Here is a 15,435-nt window from a genome sequence, read left to right on the forward strand (position 1 = left end):
TGGAAGATTGGTCTACTGGACTGGAAAAGGCAAGAACCAAACCAAGCATGGCCGCTCTTGATTCACACATATATGTACAAGCTCGGGTTTGTGCACGTCCACACACACAAAAATAAAAACCACTGATCTGAAACTACTCAGTGGGTACAAACAGCAAATACAAAAAGGAGCTACTTGGCATTTTAACTTCCTCATAGACACATAAACACAGTGAAACACAAGCATTGGTATGCATAACTGGCATAGAGATTTGAACTGAGACCAAACAGAAACAGTGGTGGTGGTGTCGAGACAATTACGTTTTAAGTGAGAAAAGACGCCAAAGGAAGCATATGTCTGTTGACTAATTAAGGATGGGGTGGAGAAAGATGACGCCTCCTTACCTTTGCTCTGTGAGGAGAAGCAGAGGGAAAGCTGAGCAAATAGGTCAGGATTCTCAAACTTCTCTTCTTTGACTTTGATCCAGAAGCAATTCTCTGCCATTTCCTGAGGCACTATCTGCAATGACACAAGGATTCCATTATCACCACAATCAGAAACCGTCATTCCACCAAGCTGCCACTCAAAAGTTCTTCTCACTGGAGATGGAGTTTGTGAGTGTTTTTGCTGCGTGCGGCCACACACATGCCCTTGAGTGGCATCTTTAGCATCTGAGTGACAAACAAGAAATAACCAAACAGCAACAGGAGAACGTGAGGGATACATTAATATTTGCATATGACGAGAAACCGCATGAACTTAGCCATGCTAAACTTTACCCGAGTGAACAGACACAAAAACCAACATCGTAGGAATCACACGGCTGCTTAGTAAAGACGAAAATGGAGGCGTGTAAAGGAAGATCAAGACATGAACACATCTAATTACTGTAGTAGTGTATCATCAATATCTATACCATTTGCCTACTTCCGCTGTACACTGTATTAAGTGCTATAATGAGACCATATCTGTGGCTTTTTGTCAAACACTCGAATTTGCACTTGACCCAGTGCAAAGCTGCCAATAACCATCTTCGAAAACACAGTCATTTCACACTGAAAGACGTCTAAGTAAAACACTCATGCAACACAGACCAATCTCCATCTAGCTCTGGTCCATTACTCCCAATGCTGTATAGTAACAGTAATAAGTATAACAGTGTTGCAGAGTCAATCATGAGCTTGTTTTGGTGTCCGGGATAGATAACCTCTGTGCTCTTATTTGCTTCTATTCGACCCACTATACAAACATAACACACATGTGCCTAAAATAGGTTTGTTTGTTTTGTTTTAATTGCCTATGCGTATAACAGCTGTTTCACAAGAATTACAAATTATTGTAGCAAGAAAAAGAATTTTACCGAAATAAATATGTAAATATAAATAAGGTGGCACGGTGGTTAGCACTGTTGCTGCACAGCAAGAAGGTCCTGAGTTCAATTCCACCATCAGGTCTTTCTGTGTGGAGTTTGCATGTTCTCCCCGTGTTTGCGTGGGTTCCCTCCGGGTACTCCGGCTTCCTCCCACCGTCCAAAGACATGCAGCTTGTGGGGATAGGTTAATTGGATAATCAAAATTGCCACTAGGTGTGAATGTGTGAGTGAATATGAGTGTGAATGGTTGTCTGTCCCTGTGTGTTGGCCCTGCGACAGACTGGCGACCTGTCCAGGGTGTACCCCGCCTTTCGCCCTATGACAGCTGGGATAGGCTCCAGCGCCCCCCGCGACCCTGAAAAGGATAAGCGGAAGCGAATGGATGGATGGATAAATATGTAAATATTAAAAATGACTTAATGTTAGCTTTCCAAGTGTTTAGAATGTGGAAGCAATTTATAGTTTGCACAATTGCGTGTGACCAATGGGGGGACACACAGCATAGTAGCAATTTTAGGGTTGGTATTTGACTGTCCACAACATGAAAAGCAGAAAAACAGACAGGGATCTCATGAATTTTATCAAAGGGTGGCTATGGCTTTTGTGTGACAGTCATTGACACGCCTGGCCCTTTGAACTCTATTAATAAAAAGGAAGTACTAATCAAAGCACATCGAAATTCCAGAAGTGACTACTTTAATTGCAACTATATTAAGGTTAGGACATGTATATCTGCCAATATACACTATGCAGAGTGCGAGTCTGTGAAGTCACAGATTTCAGGCTGCACTCTTTTTTCTTGTTTTTTTAAACCGACAGAAATAAAAGCAACAGAAAAATACTTAACCAAATACCTAACCAACTAAAAGGTTTCGTCTACATGAAAGTAGCACAACAAAACAGCTTGTGCTTTAGAATTTTTTTCTGCTCCTACTTTGTGCTATTAAGTCAAGGCAATGACATGAAACAATCTAACCACAGTCCATCTCTCTTTTAAGTGAGGTCCTGAATTGCAGGTAAACAAAGCACCAAAGACACTATAAAAGCTTGTGAATTAGTCACATATTTTTTCAAGACCGAATACAAAGGTATTTTGAGGTAAATCGCATAAAATGTTTTTATATATACAGAATATATAAAAAAATAAATAAAGTGTTACCATTTTAAATTGGCTTAAAAGAAAACTGAATGAATCTGAACTTATTTTCTCATTTTCCTAATATTTTGTTTAACATTTGGCCTGTAAGTGAATATTGGCTTTACCCTGTTGGACCTGAGCAGAGCGAAACACAAATTACATCTTTATGCTTGTGAGAAAGCCCTTACTGCAATTTAATGATTTAATTTTGAGCTTAAATATGAGCTACCTCAATGTGCTCTGTACAACTCATCCATTGAATCTCCACCTTATCGTGGTGAAGGTGTTTGTGTGTCGAAGTGATCCCAGGAGCTATGTTATTGGGAGCTTATGCTGGTTGCGTAGCCCAAGGCAAACTGGTCAAACCTGTAGCTACTGAAACTAGCTCTTAAAACTTCCATCATCTCTCTGGTAGGAAAGGAGCCTGAACTAATGAGTGATGTTGAGTAATACCAGGTAGATATAGTAGGTATCATCTCAACACATGGCTTAAGGTCTAGAACCAGACTCCTTGAGAGAGCTTGAAAGGGATTCTGGCAAACCATCAGTAACTGAGGAGGGAAAGTGATGCTCTACTCATACTGTGTACAGTGAGGGTGGGACGCCACTGACTTCATAACTCCTAGATGACAGGTCCCTTGGGATGGATGAAATTCACCCCGACTATGTTCTGGCTCTAGATGTTGTGGGATTCTCTTGTTTAATGTTCCTCTGTAGGGTCGCATGGAAATGTGGGCTGCTGGAGAGAAGAGTCTGTCTGTTAGTCGAATCTCATGGAAACGAACAATGAGTACTGGAACGCTGGACCAGGTCTTTATCCTCCTTTGGACATTCAAGGCTACGTGGGAGTTTGCCGAACAAGTCTGTAAGTGCTTTGTGGACTTGGAGAAGGCATTCAACCGTATTCCTTAGGCCAGTGGTTCCCAAACTTTTTTTGCTAGGCCCCCCTTTGTTTTACAAGAAAAATGTTTGTCCGTGATTTAGACAAATCGTGGCAGGATCAGCCTGATGTTATTTGTATCCCGCTGCAACTTTACTGTATAAGAGCAAACATCTCCAAAATGTCAGGAGTAGTTAGTCATTACAACAAGTGTTTGTAAAGTAAAAATCAAGAACGTGGGATCCTGTTTGTCCGTGATTTGGAGAACCCAGCGCTGCTCCCGACGAAGGGAAAACCAATCCTGCAGGGAGACCTACCTTGGTACTTGTGCAGGTGAAGCCAAAGGGAAGATTTGCTTCACCGTATTTTCTCGTCTTTGGCTTAGAATGAAGTTGGTTTGGAAACATATTCAGCGATGCTTCATCTCCTGCTTTGCGTTTCTGTGGGCGCCCCGTGCTAGCAGTGTCCAAGCGTTTAGTTTTGGTTCCCCCCCCCCGGAATGGCCCCATACTTTGGGAAGGTCTGCCTAGGGGATCCTGTTTGGACTGGTTCAGGATACTGGTCCTCTATCCAGTCCCTGTGCAGCAGTAGTGAGAGCTGTACAGGACTTTGACTGATAAATTTTCTACTGGCATTTTCTGCCCCTCAGACTCGAATAAGTAAACGAAGATGGATGGATGGATGGTAGCTGCTCAACATCTTCTTAAAACTATAAGAGTCACATTTTCTCATTTGTACGATACTTTTGTTGGACATGTATCGTCTAATAGAGGGAAGGTTTGAAATTATGAAACAATGTCCTTCCCCTTTCTTTTTTATACAACCAAATCATTCCTAGTACTCCTATACTTCTGCCTGCTGCACACAGCGAAGACAGACGACTCATGTCCCACTTAATCGACACAAGAGACACAGATTGTTTTTCCTCAGGTGGTTATGAATTTCATTTGCATCACAAAACTACATTTCCTGTGGAGGCAAGGTTAATGCTGCTGCACATTAACCTGTTTCTGTACACTTCAGAGACAACGGTCATTTGTGCTACACCGCATGCACACAAGTCATATAACACAACTGAACCACATAGATATTTCACAGGAAAATGACTAATCACATTTAAAATATCAAGGCAAAAACAAACACACAGGAATGCCTTCTATTAAGAAACAAACTGCTGTTTCCCCGACTGTTTACACAATGGGTATGACATCCCATTATTATTAATCTTACTTACCGTTCAGGAACCTCCTACACAGAGTCAAACATTAGCATATTTGCCATTTTAAAGAATTCTCAAGGTGACCAATAATTCAAACCCAGAACACCACCTCAGTGCTTTTTAGTGCAGTGCAATCACTGTTGACTTGCATTTTCACATTGTCGCTTTATGCCTTTGGTGGCATGTGGTTGGATAAATAATTGGGATAAGACAGAAAAATGTGCATGACCTGTTTAAGCACTGTAAAATAATAAGCACACGGATAGATACTGTCGACAGCCTTCATAATTATTTTTTAAGTGGCTTGATTCTACAAAATCATTGCACTTCTAGCATTATGTGAAGTAAACTAGTCTGATATTTTGTTTGCAGTCAGTAATTTCAGAATAAAACACAAGGTCACATAAGTATCAGTAAAGAACCATTAAAATAATCCTGAGAACTCCTGGGGCAACGGATAAATTATCTATGGCAAAATACAATGCAAATCAAGAGAATGTCCTATTGAAATTATATTCAAATGTGATGGAAAATTACACAACAAAGTCTCCATTCAATTATGCTAAGAATGTGCAAATCCAAGGACATTTGAGTGAAAACTGTTTACTGTTAAATCCTTTGAAATGGGTGCTGAGTATGGAGCACTTTGGCCTATGGCTGAACGAATGTTTGACTAGATTAGAAACAGATTTAAAGAGAGGTTTCTTTTAGTTTGAACCTTCAACTTTACACTTTATCACTCTGCAAACCTACCTACAAAATATACAATCAATCAGCTTCTAATGCCAGTCCAAATTGTTTGAAAAAAATGCTTGTAAATAATGTGCAAATTAGGTAATGGAAAAAAAATGGAAGTGTAACATTGCATCTGCACCAGTGTGTGAATGTGTGTGTGAATGGGTGGATGACTGGATATGTAAAGCGCTTTGGGGTCCTTGGGGACTAGTAAAGCCCTATATAAATGTGCATGTGTGTTTGTGCTATATAAATACAGGCCATTTACCATCTGTACACTGTTAAGTAACTAATACTATAAGTGAACATAAGATTATCTACTGCAGCCAGTGACTGCTCAGACTGCTATACCTTGGTCCAGTTGACCCTCTTCATGACAGTTTCAGGCTTGTAGGTCTTCTTGGGCTCCAGTCCATAAGGCAGCTTAACAACAGGAAATCCAGGAGGTGGTGGAGGTCCTGGTGGGCCTCCAAACGGGGGTGGAGGCCCAAAACCAGGTGGTGGCGGGGGAGGGGGTGGTCCACCACCTGGCGGTGGAGGAGGTGGTGGTGGCGGAATGCCAGCATGGCCAGGGACAGGTGGAGGAGGTGGAGGAGGTGGAGGAACACCACCAGGTGGGGGAGGAGGAGGTGGAGGTGGTGGTGGTGGAACTCCAGCACCTCCTGGAAGTGGTGGAGGTGGTGCTCCAGTTGCAGTAAGGCCTGTAGCAATCTGCAAATACAGAACACAGATGTCAACAATGGCCCACATATGCATGTAAACTCCCTTTGATTTGATTGAAACTGATGTTCCTAATACAAAAAGCTACAAGGACAGTAAAGAGGCCTCCGTGTCCTATGTGTGCAAACCACTAATCTTGCTTTTACTGATTACCTGCTCTACAAACTCAGCCACATCTACCTCCTTTAATGGAATGCATCCGTTTTATATCCTTGAAACTTGCCACTAAAGTCAAGAATTATAAGGTCAAGTGGGAGCAAATTCACTAGACATATAAAGGTCTGTGAATTTTCTTATGTCTAACTGGCATATCTCTGGAAATTAGCGAAGTTAACTTTTGCTATCAGCCCTGTAAGGATCGTTTCCTTTGCACGCCACTCCATATATGTCATTCCTTCAAAGCATTTTCAGGCTCCTTTTATGATGTCTACATTTCTACACTGGTATGTTTCAGCCTAATTTTATAATGGATTTTTCTCTCATCAATCAATACTAGACAATATTTCAGCAACAAAGTAACAACAGTTGTCTTTTATAGATTATGTTTCAAATATATAAATATTCCATTTGCAGATTCTTCAGTTAGAATTTGGTTAACATTCTGGTGGCAGAAATAAGAACCTTAAGTCTTTGAGCTTTTTAGAGTTTCTCCTTTTCTCTATGGCAATAATGCTCAGGCACAACTAGGTATGATAGGGGGTGTCAAAGAACAGCAATGTTCATGTCTCTCTAGAGTTGCACTATTATAGTTAAATGCAGCTATAGTTAAATTTGTGTTTAGCTTTAGCAGAGCATTTGCTTCTCATTTTGTGATAATTATTCAGGTAGTGGCAAACTTCCAGTGGACTGTCATGTGCCTTTTAGCATCCATCTGGCCGCTCTTCCATAAATGCCTGATTGGTGGAGTGCTGTACCAGTGATTGCCCTGTAAAAGATGTTGGGGAACAGAATGTCTCCAAAAGATGGATCTCAACAGCAACCACAAAGTTCTAAGTTACATGTCTAACAACAACAATTTATCCACGATTAATCAGCTTGGCTGGGCTGTCAGACCTAGAAAGACTGTGTCGGTGGTTCATTCATTTGAGAATGACGGTAGCTAGTAGCTACCATGTTCTTGGACAGTTTTACTAACACACAAAATGTCTTGCATCGTTATACCTTTCTTTCTGTGCATAGTCTGTGCATAGTCTCGAACCCTATATCCTTTATGCCTTGGTTTTCAGTCTGTGACCATTATCTATGAGGCCTCATACAGAAAGATTCCAGGTGTTCTTATTTTGAAAGCTCACTTGCTGGTAACCAGCTAGTCCCAGTCCTTCCCAACTCCCAACTCAATACCGCTACTCCCCAAAACGTCTCTTGTCTTATATTTGGATGTACTCCAACTAAACTGTCTTGGACTGCTACTGATGATCTACTGCAAGATAAAGGGGTACTCCAAAAGGAACCTGCTGCATGTGGATAACTGAGCCGAGAAGGACTGAAGTGCAGAGGGAGGCCTTATGTGTTTGGAAAACCGTCCTCTCATTGGAGATAATTAATAATAAAGTTTATATTTGTAAATTGTAAGTTTTTATTCCAGCCTAATAAATCAACAAAACACCAAAAATCTGTAATTGCTTGATATATACCAAAAATAAATAATGCAAATACAGTAAGTACACCCTAGCTCTGACAGGGTTTGATTTTCAGAGCTGATTAGATGTCTGCTCTTACCAAATAGGATTTCCTCTTGCACTTTTCATTTCTAAAACCAATTCCGTACTATTTAAATTTCCCCTACTCACTTGATTGTGTGCTTAAAATGCAATTGGCTTCATATTTAAAGACATTACATATTGTTTCATTACATAATAGCATTGGCAGATTGTTTATTAGAGACGGAATTAAAAAGGTGTTCTGCCTGGAGTTTTTTTTTTCACAGATTGCCCAGAGCCTCTCAGTAAAATCTACATCCAATGATTACATGTCTGTCAATCTCAAACCCTCTGTGGCCCGTTTTCTCTTTTAAGATTAATATGAGAGAATGGAAGCAAATTAGCTGCTAAATTAGAGTGCCGTTGTTTCCATACTGAGGGGCCCTCCGAGTATCTCTCTCTCTATCCACCTCCCTGTTCTACCCTGTAATAATAAGCCCAGTGTTCCATGGAACTCTTGGGATCCCAAACCACTGCCGCTGGCATATTCTTCCTCAGGTATCAAAATAAACACTTTCAAAATGTTGTACAGCGAATAAACGTTTGTACGTCTTTTACCTTAAAGGAAATAAGGTGATTCTTGTGTTGCAATTATCAAGGTCACACATGATTTGCATGCAGTGTATACAAAATATACAAACCCAAAGTATATATATGTGAACTAGTAAATAGAGGTCTATGTTATATGTGCAAAAACCATGATTACTTACTAAAATACAATTTAAATTCACTTTTACTTCAGATCTAATATGTGTATTTGGCAGCATATTTTATTAAAATATATTGTGCTGGCAAGTGATCCTTTTTTTATTGATGTTACTCTACCAGAGCCCATCTGGAGCTCTGTGTAAAGTAGACAACCAATCTAATACAAAATCTAACCCACCCAAATGGATTCATACTCTTCTGAACTCAAAGGGGAGGTCAGCGTGACAGGTAATTAACTCTGAATGCTATGTGATTAAATCTTTGCCCAATCTCATCTCTGATAAAGAAATTCAATCACAAGTGTTTACTTATGAAAATTACATTAAACAAGCAAGCAATGTGTGCGGCTGAAAGCAGCTATAGAGATTCTCAACGTTCAGTTGATATATTCTCTCGCTCTTCCACACATGCAGTATACAGAGCACATTATTTGTTGCTGATTAGTAAAGTCAAGAGGCAATAATTCATTTATATCAAAAGAAAAAAAAAGTATTTTTGTGAACTTTTTTTGTGAAGTTCACAAAAGTTCTATGTAATATGTGCTATATAATACAAAGGGCAAGCATGCTGAGAGAAAATATGAGACAAAAGATCAGTCCAACAATCCAAAAACAGATTTAAAGCACCACAAATCAATGACATTAAAACGCACTTGGATTTTTCGGGGATTAAATGTGAGATTATGTCAAGGGCCACACATGCAACGGGGACACCCACCTTGGCTTCAGATTCCCTGATGAGTCTCTGAGCCTCTTTGAGCTTGTCATTTTCAATAGTTAACTGTGCAGATACAACACACACGCACATACACACACCACAGATACACATGGGAACACATACATTACAAGAGGCACAGAGGGCAACAAAGAGGCACAAATGGGGGTGGGTTAGATTGACAGGGAAACAGGAAGACTAGTACAATAGAGCAGGTACAGTACTCACGCCAAACACAATCAAGCCAGAGAAACAACAAGGACGTCCTTCACACAGTTAATGACAATGGCAGTACAGTGTTATATTCCCATTTTGTCTGAACAAGCTATTTGATGTGCAAAAGGCAAAGTAGAGTGTACTGTACTTTTACACTGAAAACAACATCTAATCTTTCTTCAAAAGAACGCCGGCGCGGAGCAATGACTGCATGAAAGGAACAAGGCGCAGCATCACTGACAGTTGGTGTACCTTCAAAAACCTAATTCTATTTCAATTTTTTCTCATTCTGGCATCACAAAATAGATTTCAACCCAGAACTCTTAGATGTGTGATGGGCATTGATTTTACTGCGCAGCCTTTGTTTTAGAAATGTACCGATTTTGCTTTGATATTTCACTCCGGGCAACTTTGCCAAAAGAAAGAAGATAGGAATATATTCCAAAGTAACAACAATTTTGTGTTTTTATGGAGTTATTCCCACAGAACATTCCTTACTATGAACTGTAGAAAACTAAATATTGAATGTGTGTAATGGAAGAGAAGATGGAAACTTTTCAGCTGCGTGTCTTAAGAAGAGTTTTTTATTTTGAAAGAATTTTGTATAATGGTAGTGAAGTGCAATATTCAAAGCAAAGAGAAATGCTACTTTATAGTTCAACCTCAGGGATTAAAAGTTCAAAGCTATGAGATATCTAAGTTTTAAATGGTAAATAAATGGTAAATGGCCTGTATTTATATAGCGCTTTACTAGTCCCCAAGGACCCCAAAGCGCTTTTAAAGAGCAAGATTTTCAGCAGGTATCATTTCCCCTGCTTTCTGAGAAAACCAGATAGTTAGAATAAAAGCATGTGTAAGAATGTAATGATGTATGACAGATGTGAATATTCTAAATTTAACTGTGTATGCTGGGGTAAACGCAAAGGCACACATATTTACTACACTGAAACTTCTGCAGGCATTATCAGTTTAGAAGAATTCTTTAATCAGTCAAGGTAGACAGCAGTTTGGCAGTAAAAGGCAGAGAAAGTAGTCTACTGCACCTCCAGTTGCTCTCGGGGCCATGCTGGGTCAGCTACAAGATCCCCAGGTTGTTAAAACCTATTAATGGGATGGCACTGAGTTTTCCAGTCTACCACTGCAGTGCTACATTATTCATCAAATCCGGAGCCAATTCAGTGAATATCTTCCCTTTTTGCCTTGAATGGATCCATGCTAAGGTTTGGGGAAAAGGTGGATGGATTGCACTTTGTTGTGATTTCGAAGTCCTTCTCCTAATGTTTACAAGGAGAATTTCCACTCAACTCAATTGGGAGATAATCACACAGACACATCAAACAGGCTGCTTGTTACAATGCCAAAGTTTCTGAAGAAACACTCTCATTAAATGTGCTGGTTCACAAACAAGGTGAAGAGAAGCAACTCAGGCATGCGTGAGTTTTAATATCTGACAAGAATTCAGTGTAGGAGATGAAAGGTTAGCGTTAGCTCCCACTTCATTCATATTCAGTAAAACGGCAGTAATCGCACAGCTGCTTTGATGGGCAAGCCGAATGCGTGTCCTCACACCGATTTAAAGGCTCTGCGCACTCACAGTTAATGACTTTTCTACGGCACTAGTATCGTGTCAAACACGGAAAAGGAAAAAAACATTCTTACAGACCGGTCTTCCTGAAGTAACAGAATCTCAACTGTCTGAGAGGATTACATCGTTGTTTGAGTTCTTACTACAGACCCAGTATTTTTTGTAATTTTCTGACAAAAGGTATAGCAAGTGCAGTCTTCTCTTACAAATACGATACGGTATATAGCGTAGTTACGTTAGGCTGAATTGGGAATAATCTAAAGTTCTTACAGCAACACTCTGGTAATTTGTGCCAAACAAATGACATGTTTCCCTGTCGAGGTTAATGTCTCTGCAGCTCTCCAGCAGTAGCTGTTCTTTGAAGGAGCATTCAGACAAACAGAGAAAGAGAGAGTTTGACTCTCCGGGGCATCTCTGCTGTACGCTACGTGTTAATGCACCATAGCCAGCTAGTCTTCAAAAGACACAGACCTGCTATGGGAAGATGAGGGAAAGGTGTGTTATAGTGCAGAAAAAAGATTGTTAAAAGCTCCAACGAGGGAATTAGGGCAGGTAAAGGTAGCGCAACCTGATGTACACAAAGACTGAGCAAGGCAAAGAAAGAACAAGGCTGAGCAGGGGAGGTGGCGATTATGGACTGATTAAAATGGGCTTGCAGTGCTTAGGAAAGGAGTGATGAGTGATGAACTAGTTTGGGAACAATGAAAAGCCAAAACAAATTCAGCCTGTTTGAGGTACCTGTTATATGACCAAACCCATGAACAAGCAGCACGGATTTATAGATGCTCAGTGGATACAGGAGCAGAAGAGATTTGTCCTTTTAGATGTCACAGGTAAAAACACGTCCTGTTATTGATCAGACACTTAGTAAATACTAAGGTATGCAGATGTTTACTGCAGTACGCTCTCTATGGTAAGCTTTGACTTATCAGGACATAATGAAGGATTACATATTCCTTACAAGGTCTTAAAAGTAAGTAAATACAACCTGAAATAAACAGCAACTGTCTCATTATTATTAAAATTAAGCCAAAATGTAGAAGTCATGTGTGAGAAACAAAGCAAACCCTATAATTCAAAGGCATGTAGAACTCCTCTTAGCAGCAATAACTCCCAAATGTCTTTAATCAGTCGTTTTCTGGATGACTTTATCAGTTCCTGTTGTGGAGGAATTCTCGCATCCTCGTATTTACTGTGTGATGTTCGCAGGCATTCATTTATACACAGCTCTCTTAAGGTCCTGCCACATCTTTTCATTCGGGTTCAGGTCTGGACCTTGACTGGGCCATTGCAATACTTTGATACTTTTCTTTCAACAGCCATTTTGTTGTTGCTGCTGTGCTTGGGATCATTTTCCTGTTGTGTGTCCTAGTTTTAGCCAAGCTTTAGCTGCTGGACAGATGGCCTCATATTTGAATGTAAAATACATTTGTATACAGAAGAGTTCATGGTCTACTCAATAACTGTCAGGGTCCTACTTCTGCAAAACAAGCCTGCCTGAAAATCATCACCCTTCCTCCACTGTTCTTGACAGTTGACATGCTTGTGGTGATGTGCTGTGTTTAGTTTTCCCTAATGTGGCGCTGTGCATTATCCCCACGTTGGTTTTATCCATCCAAAGGAGATGGTTTCAGAAGCCTTGTGGTTTGGTCATATGCAGCTTTCCTAACCCAAGCCATGCTGCCATGTTGTTTTTGGAGAGAAGAGGCTTAATCCAGCCAACCCTATCAAACAAGCCATGATTGTTCAGTCCTTTTCTAACATGAACTTTAACATTTAACTTGTTAACTGAAGCCTGCAGAGTCTGACATACGTAGCTTGTAGGTGAATTGGCTGGCAAGTCCACTCCTGGGAAGACTAAATGTTTCCACTTGCAAATACTCTTTCCCACTGTAGAATGATGGACTACAGTGGGACCATTAGGACAGGTACTTATGACCCTTTCCTCACTGATGAGCAGCAACAATTGCTTATTCTGAGATCACTGCTGATATCTTTCCTCCTTTGCATTGTATTAGCCCACACCTGTACCATCCAGATGTGCAAATTGTCACGAATTGCTTTTAAAGAGGTGCTCACACACGATCAGTTAATCGAGTGCATTTGATTAGCAGTACCTGACTGCTACTTAAACTCTTAATTCCCAGAACTAGAAGGGTGCACTTGGTTTTTCACACATTGCTTCTGTTATATTTGGCTAAAGTTTTGTTAAATAAATAACAATATTTAATGTATTGTTGTTCATCTGAGCTTGAACTAAAATGATTTTAGAACTTACTAAGGATGTTAAAAGTTAATTATAAATATGTAAAACTCATTCTTTTTATCAGGGCTGTGCACCTGCACACACACCTACATTTCTATTAAACGGTTAGATGTAATGCGTTAATGTTGCCTTTGTTATGGCTCAATTTGACACCTCAGAGGTTACAAGTGCAGGTAAGAAGTGGCGACACACCCTGTAGGCGTATGAAGCACAGAAGTGAGATCTACACACAAACTGAATCCGAAGGAGAAAACGGCTACATAACTTTGGCTATGAAACCAGCTGAAGTTCATTCTGCACAACAGTATTTTTTGTAGACTGACGTGAGATCTGAAAGGTTCTGAGCTGTGAAAGTGATTCCTGGACCACATATGCAGGTGCAGTTTATCAGTTGGTAAGTACCAACATAAGCCACGAGATATGAATGTTTGAAAGAAAAAGCAACCTCTGGTACGGATGTAGCTATACCATCTTTCAATGCTGGTTTATATTAAATTCCCTAAGCAGGGAGGCAAACTGCCTTTTTGTCCCAAGGTAGTACTAAAGTGTTTGAAATTGGGTTAAGGGGGAAATAGCAGTCATTTTCTGCATTCAAAATGGAAGATTTTGCCTGGGAAGAAATGATGTGGAGGCCAAGAAAAAGAAATGCAATCGATGTCTGTGATGATAGAATTTCATAGGAAAAGCTTCAATAGAGCAATTCGTCCATATAAAGAAATACAACTTAAGAAGGAGATTGACCCCTTATTAAATCAAATGTTCTTGCATGGGTGATAACTCCCACTTACAGTAGCTTTGCATCTGTAAGTGGGGTGGAAAGGTATCCGGATAAAAACAAAACTTTCTTTTAGTGGCGCCATTACTTTTCTGTGCTACGATTTTAGGACAAACACATTTATTTGCACATTCTTAGTCTTTCATTTTAAAAACAGAAAAGTTTTGGACAACCGAGCTTCACCTATCTTTGTTTTCTTGTTTTTTGGGGAAAGATACACTATAAAGATCTCTGGGGAATGCAACATTGTTCTGTAGAGTAAAAATGGATTTACCTGGGACTCCAGGGCTTGGATCTTCCCCTCCAACTCTTTGATTTTTTCTTCCTTCTTTTGAGACTCGGCTTGGGCCTCCTGCCGTGCACTGAACTCTTCATCAAACTGCAACAAGAAATACTAAGATGTCTATGTGCAGAACACATATACAAAGATGTAAACACACGGGCACAGAGGGTGGTGAGCGGCAGGGTGTCTCCAGAGATTGGCCACAGGGCATGTCAACAGACACCAAAACACGCCACCTTACACTCTCTGGACAATTTCTGTTCATAGGTCCCGTGTCCCCAGAGCCCTGTTGTCCTCTGTCTTTGGTTCAGGCTTGGCTTTCATGTATCCTGATGGTTCTAACCTTTGCAGAAACTATGCCGTGTCGTTACAATGATTTCACTGTCCCAGTAGGGTGCCCGGTACGATGGTGGGGCATGATTCTTAAGGAAAAAACATTCCCAGGACCCCCACTGGGGTGTTGTCAGCCCGTGATAATGTTTCTCCATAAAACACAATTTATTACTAAAAGTACGACGCTGAAAGAAAGGTTTTGAATTTTATTTCTCTCCAAAAATACAAACCATCAATCAAGCCAGTAATTGAATGATACCACAACTAATTTAAAATACAGTAAGAGGCCCATAAAGCATCAGCTTAAAAACATGTATCAGAGTCTGCATATAACTTAACTCTACCCTGGCCCTGTGCACAAATAAGTATACATCAGAACATCTGCATTGATTCTTGTAATGCTGATACGGATCATGTACCGTCACAGCCAGGTATTGATCAGGGCATGCAAAATCAATAGCTTGTCTGGGAGCTCGGAGGAAGAAAAAACTTTCCTGATGGGAGCTGACCAACCGAGGGGCGCTGCTGGAGTGATTAATGTCTCACCTTTTTGGAGAACTCTGTTGCCTTCTGCTCACTCTCTTCAACTTTGGCTTTATCCACAAGCTGATCTGCAAGAGAAGTTGGCCATGGTCAAAAGATAATTCAAATGCATCTGTGGGTGTGCCTTACAGGCTCCTGAGATTTACAGTCGCATATTGTTTTAAAAGTACATAAAAGCTGGGGATTGTTTTTTCTTTGTTTTTTTAAATCTTGGAACAACTGTTAGGTCTGGGAGATCGCATCAATCACTGAATTTTTAATTTCATTTC

At 40.3% G+C, this 15,435-nt stretch overlaps 1 protein-coding gene across 4 annotated transcripts in view; it reads right to left on the reverse strand.

Moving 5' to 3' along the window:
* Window positions 1-15,435, reverse strand: part of diaph2 (diaphanous-related formin 2) — a 356,357-nt gene that overhangs the window by 212,839 nt on the left and 128,083 nt on the right. For all 4 annotated transcript variants that reach the window (XM_026146176.1, XM_026146184.1, XM_026146200.1 and 1 more), the window contains exons 16-20: window positions 15,170-15,234; window positions 14,282-14,386; window positions 9,169-9,231; window positions 5,675-6,034; window positions 384-498 (exon numbers count right to left, since the gene is read on the reverse strand). In XM_026146176.1, coding sequence (XP_026001961.1) covers window positions 384-498; window positions 5,675-6,034; window positions 9,169-9,231; window positions 14,282-14,386; window positions 15,170-15,234 — 708 coding nt within the window. The remainder of the gene's footprint in view (window positions 1-383; window positions 499-5,674; window positions 6,035-9,168; window positions 9,232-14,281; window positions 14,387-15,169; window positions 15,235-15,435) is intronic.

Source organism: Astatotilapia calliptera, chromosome 2 (genome assembly GCF_900246225.1).
Source record: "Astatotilapia calliptera chromosome 2, fAstCal1.2, whole genome shotgun sequence".
Classification (NCBI taxonomy): domain Eukaryota; kingdom Metazoa; phylum Chordata; class Actinopteri; order Cichliformes; family Cichlidae; genus Astatotilapia; species Astatotilapia calliptera.